At 34.7% G+C, this 10,514-nt stretch overlaps 1 protein-coding gene across 1 annotated transcript in view; it reads right to left on the bottom strand.

The window, feature by feature from the left end:
• The window catches only part of SERPINI1 (serpin family I member 1), a gene marked incomplete at both ends in the record, with an annotated part of 36,357 nt that overhangs the window by 20,038 nt on the left and 5,805 nt on the right, over window positions 1–10,514 (bottom strand). The window contains 2 exons of the mRNA XM_080696578.1: window positions 1,530–1,627; window positions 4,206–4,257. Of these exons, the coding sequence (XP_080552704.1) occupies window positions 1,530–1,627; window positions 4,206–4,257 (150 nt within the window). The remainder of the gene's footprint in view (window positions 1–1,529; window positions 1,628–4,205; window positions 4,258–10,514) is intronic.

A 10,514-nucleotide genomic window follows, 5' to 3' on the forward strand; every position in this document is an offset into this window, starting at 1 on the left:
TTAGAGCCCTAGGAACTTGAATATGAGCCATGAAAACATTCACTCAGAGAAAACTCATTTTTCTTAAGGTAGACAGAAACATTTATATAGTAGACACTTAGAAAAGCTCTATTACTGCTTGGGGCTGAAAATCCTGTGACTGAGGTAGGGGCAGTAGTACCAAATGCATCAGTATCAACTCGTTGCTAGAAGCTGAGTACTGTTTAGAAAATAGTCTGTACAATCTCGAATCTGCGAGGACAAGGAATTTTTTGATTGCAGGCTCCTCGAGAATTTCTTAAAAGCTATGACCCCTTCTATTCCTCCCTCTTTCCTTCCCTTCCTATTTTTCTCTTTTGTGTGTGTGTGCTCATAAGAGTGTGGATGTGTGTGCACATGCACACACACACTCAGATACACACATGCACATGTGCAAATATAAGCAATTTCAGAAGTGAGGCATCTATTTTTCTGAATTCAATCCAGGTTTAGGAGCTGGAGTTCTTTCAACTTCAATTTCTACAGGCTGTTGTTTCTGGAGAAGGAAGCAAATTTCCCCTGTAACACATGAACTGCTAAGAAACTTCTGTCACCTCGGTGCTCTCTATTGAAGAGGGCTCAATAGAATGGCATATAAAGAAGACTTACAAGTTCTTTTATCTTAATATAATTCTCTCTTCCATAGAAATGATAGAAAATAATCTAAGCTTTAATCTCATTGTTGTCTTTTTTCAAATAAAAAGTTTCTAAAAGTTAAACATTTCCAAATACACCCAAAAGTATTTTATACGTTATAAATGCTTTAATGTTATTGCTATTTTATGATTTTTCCCTCTGAACAAATTAACTTACCAGTATCAAATAATTCAACTTGTCTTGTTCCCTTGGGGTATTTAGAATACTTACTCAATACCTCCATGTGCTTGTATACTTTGAAGCTATTCTTCAAAACCACTCTTTTTCATTGAAGACTTCGAAAAAAGGTTACATCCTGTCACTGGGTATTCATTATTCTTTAAAAAGAATCTTTGGCCAGTTCTCATACCAGGGGGCACTCATTTATCTTCTCTTCCTTCTTTCTTTCTTTTATGATTCATTGCAATAGGACATACTGAGCTAGTCGATCAACACATGTATTGATCATCTACTGTACAAGGCATTGCACAGATGGAAAGGTGGCTAAAAATGTATAAGACGAATCTGGAAAGTACAATCTACCATCAAAGATAAGAAGGCATAGACCAGATAACACAAACATAATGGCATGGCCATATTTGTAGTTTTGCTTGTAGAAGCTAAGTATGCTTTTTGCTAGATATATTTGGCAAGGATAACTATATTTTACTATAGAATTTCATATTAAATAGAAGATTTAATGGGGTATTTTTTTTTTTTTTTGGTCTTTTTGGACTGGGGATTGAACCCAGGGCGGTGCACTTTCCAGGCAAGAGCTTTGCCACTGAGCTACATCTCATCTCACTGAGGTTCATCCCTTACTTTTAAAAGCTTTTATAGGATAACATTTTTAAAAAATAGTATTTACTTCTTACCAGTCAGAGCTGTCAAATTTGCATTTTTTACGAAAATTTCAGTTATTCCAAGAGCCTTCAAAATGTCTTTTAAGTCAATTTCCTGTTCCACTGAGAACCTGGAAAACAAGGTGGGGAAGGGCATTTAGTTATAGTATCTTGGTATACTGGACAAGAATAAAATGTTAAACCTGTTGACTTTGAAAGTTGACTTTATAGAGGACAAATTATGCTAAAATTGGCTTTTGACTGCAAGAAATATTTGATTTTGCTTGTAAAACAAATTGAATGAAATAACAAAGTAAGATTTAAATAAAAACCAGAATATGGTGAACATAACATAAATGAGTTTTAAGATCAAGAATCATTAAGCATTATGTAAAACTTTTTTAAATTTGAGATCAAGAATCATTAAGCATTATGTAAAACTTTCAACATCTTTTGAATTAGTAATGTATTTGACTTTTAAGGTGATAATGACTAATTATAAATTTATCCAGGGTATTTTATTCTTTTCTTAGTATTCTTACTGCTCATCCTTTTCCCATCATGATGGGGTTAAACAAGAGCCAAGTTCTGTTGTACAGTTGATACATTAGCACTTTAACTCCATAAAACCTAACACACTAAAAAATGCATTTTCCTGGCTCTAGTAATCTCTAGAACATTAAAAATGCATCTTCCTGGTTATATTAATCTCTAGAGCATAAATAAAGCTGTACTCATGATATCACAAAACTACTTATAAATGCAACAGTTAAATATCACATTTTAAAAACTATAGACATATAATTAGAATTTTTAAAAGAGAAAAACAATGACTATTTTTGTATGAATGGACTATGAATTATAATATATAAATGTGCATTGATTTTAAGAAGAAATAAAACATTAATATAGTGGTCATAAACAGAATATTAATTTTAAAAATGGTTTCCACAGCAAAGCCAGATTGCTTAAAATAGCACCTCCCTCATACTAATTAATTGTATCATTAATCTTTCCAGTGAAAGATATGGACTGATCATGCCTGCATTAACAAATACATTTCTGAAAAGGAAAAAAATGTTGAGTACTTTTAAAAAATCATAAAAACTGGTCATAAATAAGCATTTTCCTTTTACTAAGATGTTGCCTACTGTTTAACACAGACCAAAAATATAACTTTTTAGACAATAGGTTATAAGTTTAAATGAGCTAAGTGTATGATAGTCACTAAAATTACAGTAGCCTTGTTCCTGATGTCTCAAGAAGAGCTGGAAGCATGATTGTCACAAACAAGACATGATGAAGAAAGACCAAGGAAAAACAATTTAAGCAAGTCTATGTTTATAGAAAAACAAGACCAACAGACTTAATGCATATCAAACATTAATCTGTACTGAATTCTACTATATTAATACTTAAATTTGATTTAAATCTGTTTATGCTCTTTTATACCAAAAGTAAATACTTATTGTGAAAATAGAATTGTTCTATATACAAAGATCACAAATGGAATGAGTAGGAAAATACAGAATGTTGATGGGTTAACATATTTATGTGTGTTAACATATTTATCTCTGTATTTCTTGATATTTATTTTTGAACATTTATATGGACCTTACTATACACCAGAAACTGTTCCAAGAATATAATAAATGAATTAATTTAAATATCCCAACAGCCCTTTGAGGTAGGTGTTGTTGTTTTTCTCAGGTATGGAAAAAGAAATTGTCAGAATCTAAAGAAACTTGAGGAGGTCATACAGCCGACAGGAGGCAGGGCGAGGATGTGCGCCCAGGAGTATCAGACATGTCCTGATTCATCTAAAACAAGAAAGTGAGCCAGGCATGGTGGTGTATGCTTGTAATCCTAGTACTTGGGAGGCTAGGACAGGAGGATCACAGGTTTGCGGCCAGTCTCAGCTACCTAGTGAGGCCCTCTGCAACTTAGTGAGACCTTGTTTCAAAATAAAGAATTAAAAATGGAGCTGGGAGTAGAATGCCCTTGGGTTCAATCCGTGGTGCCATAAACAAACAAGCAAGCAAGCAAACAAACAAACAAACAAGAAAGCGAAGGAAGATGCCTGTAGCAGCTACTTTATATATCTCAAAAGCAACTTGATATGATCCCAGTACTTAGGAAGCTGAAATAGAAGGATCTCAGGTTTGGGACTAGCCTCAGCAACTTAGAGAGACCTTTACCAACATAGCAAGATCCTATTTTAAATTAGTAAAAAATATAAATAAATAAACAAACAAACAAATAAACAAAATAAATAAATAAATAAAAGAACTGGAGGTGTGGCTTGGAGGTAGAATACTCCTGGATTTAATTCTCAGTACCAAAAAAAAAAAAAAAAAAAAGCGACTTGAATTTTTCCACACTGTGGCTGTGGCTAGCTGGTCAGGCAAGGATGAGAAAATTTAAATTAAATTTATCCAGGTAAACTTAGGTAAGTTTCTTGAGTTTTGGCTCTCAGTTTAGGCATGTAGAAAATGGCAAAAATAATACATACTTTAAAACATTGTTAGAAGGATTAAAGAAGGCTTCTAAAATTTGGGGGATGGTGCTATAGCATACAGGAGACATTTGAAGAAGGGGAAGCCCCATCATTATATTGCAATCATATATAATATGCCACGTTTTGATGTTAAGGTGATATAGATTTGTGGCAGACTGGAAAAATACTAAGCACACCTCCTGGAGGCCTACGTGACCTTTCGAGAAGCGATATAGATCAACTGTCCCAGGAAGGAGCCTGCAGCTATAACCGCAAGAATTTTTACAACACTGTTGCCTCCCTCCCCTCCTGACTTACTTCCTTCTTTTACTCTGCATATAAGCTGATTGCCTATCACCAATAAAGCAGACCTTGATAGGATTAACTACTTGGTCTCGTCTCTCTTTCTCGCCCATTTTTATTTACAGATTGGGTCCCCCTCGCCCCCCGAATTACTTGCCCCGCGGGACGGGACATATATGTTCTAGTAGTAACTGGAGCAATTTTGTTAAATAACTCTCTTTGTCTCTGCTACTTTGACCATCAATTAGTCAAATCCAGTGTCTTATTCATCTTAATATTTATAGTATCCAGCATAGGACAAATCATATAGGTTGAAGTAACACAAAATCCAGGTGGTCTTAAGATATTTATGCTCAAAGTTAAAGACAGAATGCAAATAATTTCCATATGTTCATTTCTTGTCTTGTTTTCCTTAAAAAAACATTGAAAAATAGCTATTATTCAAATATGTCCTTACTCTTACTATAAACCAAAGGATATAAATAATCATCATCATTTTCCATATATATAGAATGCTTACAATGTTCACTTCACTATGAAAAATCACTCTGCAGCCAGGCATTGCAGGGCAAATCTGTAATCCCAATACTTGGGATGCTGAGACAAAAGGATGGCAGGATCCAGGTTTGAGGACAGCCTCACCAGCTATGGAGGCTCTCATCAATCTGGCAAGACCTTGTTTCAAAATAGGGATGGGGGTATAGCTCAAAGGTAGCATGTCCCTAAATTCAATCTCCGGCAAAACACACACACACACACACACACACACACACACACACACACACAAAATCACTTTACATATGGTATCTCATTTAATCATTTTTTATTATGATCTTAAAAGCTAAAAAACTTGCCCAAATCACAAAGGTAATCTGTGATAAAATTAAGACATGAATTAAAGTCTTTTTGACTATAAAGCACCCATTTAGTAATCACTATAATCCCAACAGTGGCTTTTAAAAATAAAACAAGAGTATAGTTAGATTTTACATTTCACTGAAGAAGCCACAGCATTACGCATTACCTTTTAATTTTTTATCTCCTTTTTTTTTTTTTTTTTTTTTTTTTGCAGTGCCAGGGATCAACCCGAGGACCTTACACATGTCAGACAAAAGTTTTACCACTGAGCCACTTCCCTAGTCCAACACTGTACTCATAAAGCCAGAAGGTATGCCTACTCTAATAAAGATTGTTTTGGGTATCTAGAGTCCATATTCTATATTAGGAGAGATTTTTTTCTGAAAAATAAATAAACAAATATATGATAGTTTCACCTTAAAAAAAAGGAAAAAAATATTCTCTGGTAAGAAAGAAAGCAAAAAGAAATATTGAAATATTATCTTTAAGTCATCAAAAGCTTGGTATCAGACAAATGAAACTATTATGTGAGATTATCATTGTTAATTTTGGATAAATTGCTATAACACTAGATGTCAACCACTAAGTCAAGCATGGGAAGGAAGGATGGGGAGGGAACAGGGTGGGGATAGGGTAGGGGCTAACTGGGCAATGTGTGCATGTATGTCTACAAAAGTTTTTTTTTATCCCATTATGATGTATGAATACAGTGCACCAATAAAAAAAATAAAAAAATAATAAAGGCATTCCAGGCAATCATACATTTATGACTTTCTGAATACGATGAAGAGGTACTTGAAGACAGAAGCATGAATGCTGAGGAAAGGTATGAAGCAAGTGTTTGGAAGAAATAAATACATCCTATGTATAATATTTATGAACAGCTATGAAACTATTCAAACCCTTTGGAGAGAATCTCAAGGAAAAACATCCATGCTAAAGAACAAACCCATAGGGCTTCTGCTGTCATTTTTCTTATAAAAACATGAATGAAAATACTTTGCTAATAGGCAACCATTTCAAAGCAACAAAACAGTAGCTGGTTACAAAATGATGACAATTCAAATTTTGAGATTCAAAAGGTACAATGTTTTAAAAATTTCTATTTTGGAGCTGGGCGTGGTGGTGCATGCTTGTAATCCTAGCATTTGGGAGACTGATATGAGAGATCACGGTTGGTGGCCAGCTTCAGCTACTTTGCAACTCAGTGAGACCCTATTTCAAAATAAAGAATAAAAAATAGGGCTGGGGTTGTAGCTTGGAGGTAGAATGCCCCTAGGTTCCATATCTACTCCCACACACAAAAAAATCTATTTAGATAAAAGTTATATATAAAGTTACCCATAAGAGTAACACAGAATAAGCACTAGAACTTAAAATGAATAAATATAGAATAATAATTATATGATGCTAACTCTGTGCTAGGTCTTATTCCAAAGTGCTTTATTGGATATCTCATGTATACACTTTATATATTTTGACAAATTATTTTTGCTATACTGGATAAATTGGAAGAATATCTGGCAGTCTTAGAGATGGACCACTGTGTATAAGCCTTGTGGTATTCCACTGGGTTTAATGATACAACAAGTAGGATAGCAATCTTGCCATCTCTTTAATAGATTCTTGCATTTTGGATAAAAGTACAATCTTAATTCAGAATTCCCATAGAATTTGTTGTTCAATGTGGAAAAGTGGGAACTCTAAGACATTGTTGGTGGGATTGCAAATTAGTGCAACCACTTTGGAAAACAGTATGGAGAATCCTCAGAAGAATGGGAACAAATCTACCATTTGATCCAGCAATATCACTGTTGGGTATCTACCCAAAAGAAAAGAAACCAAACTACCAAACTAATGCATGTGTATCTATGTTCATAGCTGCACAATTCACCATAGCCAAACTATGGAACCAGCCAAGATGTCCATCAACAGATGAATGGATTACAAAACTGTGGGATATGTACACAATGGAATTTTACTCAGCCATCAAAAAAAACCTCAATTACATCATTTTCAGGGAAATGGATGGAACTGGAGGACATTATGCTAAGTGAGATTAGTCAGGCACAAAAAATAAGAAATCAGATGCTTTCCCTAATATGTGAGAGTTAGGGAGAAAAGAGGAGCAAACAAGACAACCTAAAGGAGGAGAAATGAGGGGGGAAGAGAAAAATCTCTAAAGCTCACAATGTACTTAAACATATCGAAGTCAATCACTAAGCCAAGCAAGGGAGGGAGGGACGGGGAGGGAATGGGGTGGGATTTGGGTAGGGGTTAAATCAGCGATGAGTACATGTTTGTACACACAAGTTTTTTACCCCAATAAGTTGTATGAATATAATGCACCAATAAAAAAAATTTAAAAAAAAGAATTTGTTGTTCAGAGGGAAAAATCAGAAAGATATAATGTAATTACTCCTTTATAGCCGTCCTCCAAATACCTCACTTCCTTTCTTTTAATTTTCCTTCCTTTCTCTCTCTTTCTTTCTTTCTTTCTTTCTTTCTTTCTTTCTTTCTTTCTTTCTTTCTTTTTTTCTTTCTTTCTTTCTTTCTGTGGTACTGGGGATGGAATCCAGGGACATTCTACTGTCAAGCTACACCCCCAGCCCTATTTTTTAATTCTTTTTTTGAAACAGGGTCTCACTGAGTTGCAAAGGGCCTCACTGAGTAGTAGCTGAGGCTGTCCTCCAACCATGATCCTCATGCCTCAGCCTCCCAAATGCTGGCATTACAAACACATGCCACCATGCCCAGCAAGTACCACACTTTTTAAGGAAAGCGTTTAAATATGTTTGTCTAAGGTCTAGCATAACAGAAAGCAAAAACAGGACAAAAATGTGGTCAAATTACAGAAATGCAAGGTTGTATTTTCAGAATATCTCTACATGAATAAAATTATAAAAGTCATTAAAAACGGACACACAAGAAAAAACTAGAATATGGCTGTTAGAAACACTTTTGCCTTAGCTGAAACTGGGTCATACAAATCATTACCTGCATTGACCATTTAGTGGATCCTAATGCTGCAAAATAGAGACAGTGGGTAGTTGCCCATTGATCACGAGCACTTGTATTTGAAAACAATCAATCTGTTAAAAAGGAAAATGAAGTTTATCTCATCTAGCTATTTAGCCATCCTATCTGTGCCATGCAGAGGGAGAGTTTGTAGAACTCCTGGAAAAATGCATCCATGGTAAGTAGCTGTGCCTAGTTTAGTAACAGGCATTAATAAGAGCACAAGAGCTATACTAATTTATAATTGAAGAGTATCTCTTAGAAAATAAAATTTTAATTTTCTTCTGCAGCCACAATCTCTTTCTCAGTAGACAGAACCCAAAGGCCACATTTTCTAGTGAACACGGTTGAATTTGAATATATGATACGTATTAAGCATTCATTTAGAATTTTGTTAAAATACTTTTAAGTAACTTTATATCTTCACAGAATTGAAGACTTTGGAGACTTGCACTTGTCTTATGAATTGAATAAGGGGAGTGTTAACACTGTTGAATTTCTCATGTTACCAAAAAGGGGCTTCTTATAAAATTCAAAGAAAAGTACAAAATCATTAGATGAGGGCTAACATAGACTAAATGGTTTATATGTATACGCCTGAGATTATGATAATTTAAATTCAATTATTTAGCTGGGCATGGTGGCACACGGTTGTAATCCCTGCGGAGACAGGAGGATTGCGTAGGTTTGAAGCCAGGCTGAGACCCTGTTTCCAAATAAAATATAAAATAGCTCTGGGAGTGTAGCCTGGAGGTAGCAGGGTTCCATCCCCAGTACCACCAAAAAAAAAAAAAAAGAAATTCAATTATTTATGTTCAAAAGTAAATTACTATTTTTAATTAAGATGTACTGATTATATATTGAGTATGTACATATCAATTATAATATATTTTCAAAATTGGCTTTATTTTATATATTCATTGACTACTTCTCCTTGAGCATAAACTTTGGGTAGAATATCTCTATACAAATATATTATCATAGAAAGCAATGCATGCTAAATATCCTAGCTAAAAAAATATGAATCATTTAAGTTAGAATTAACTTTTATAAGCAAAGAAATATATGATTATATATTATGTATGGCTATATATTATATTTTTAAATTTTGTTTTGGTGGTACTGGGGATGGAACCCAGGGGCCTTCTACCTCTGCGCTACACTCCCAGACCTATTTTATATTTTATTTGGAAACAGGGTCTCTTAAGCCAGCTGAGGCTGGCTTCGAACCTGCGCGATCCTCCTGTCTCAGCCTCCCAAGTGCGGGGATTACAAGTGTGCGCCACCATGCCCGGCTTGGTTATATATTATAAGTATATAGCATAATTTTATATACTTTTATGGGTGCGTTGTAATTATACATCATAATGAGGATAAAAGTGATAGAAAGACACATCTACACAGCACTCCGTGTGTTTCCCTCCGGATCTCACCTTGCTCCCTTTCCTTCCCTGTACATATCATTGAGATTGACACTGATAATGTCATATATGTACACAGTATTACTTGAACTGTTTCCTTCAACAAGTCTCCCCCTCACCGCTATCCTTCAACCTTCTCCAACTGTATTTTGAAATTTCTCCTCATTTACCTAATGTCTCTTTTGTTTTCCCACTTTTCTCTAGCTTCCACATATCAGAGAAAATATATCATGGTTCACTTTCTGAGACTAGCTTATATCACCTAGCTTAATATTCTCTAGATCTCTAGATCTATCCACTTTCTTGCAAATTATATAATTTTGTTCTTCTTTATGGCTGAGTAAAATTCCATTATGTGAATATGCCATGGATTTGTTATTCATATAATTTTCTAGCCAAAATAATCTTTAGTTTCAAATAGATCTTCATTAACATAAGCAAACTCCCAGCTAAATTTTTGGAAAAAATAGCATTTCCATAATAGGTAACTGTTAAATGTCAACTCCTAAAATTAGAATAAATATGAATTAGTTAAATTTTTAATAATTCAGCTTTAATATTAATATCTTATTACCTCTCAGTGTATACAGTAAAGATTACATTTGAACAGTTTTCTTAATTAGAAATGTGCTAAAACTGAAGGCTAAGTCAACAATATGTGGTAAAGAAATGTGGGGAGGGCATTGGTCCAAAGCAAGGACAAATGGAGACTGAGAGATGTGAAAGGGTGTGGTGTATGTGGCCCAGCTACAAGCACATACACAGAGCACGCTATGAAGAGTCCACATGCCATGCGCCAGAAAGGGTTGAGGGACCGACTGGTAGTCATAGGTCTTCTTTCAGCCACAGAGGCCTGTGCACAAAGTTACTTCTTTCTGCTTATTTATGGATGTATCTCAGTACCTAGTGCAGTCACTTTCT

This window comes from Muscardinus avellanarius (assembly GCF_963383645.1).
Source record: "Muscardinus avellanarius genome assembly, chromosome: 5".
Taxonomy (NCBI): Eukaryota; Metazoa; Chordata; class Mammalia; order Rodentia; family Gliridae; genus Muscardinus; species Muscardinus avellanarius.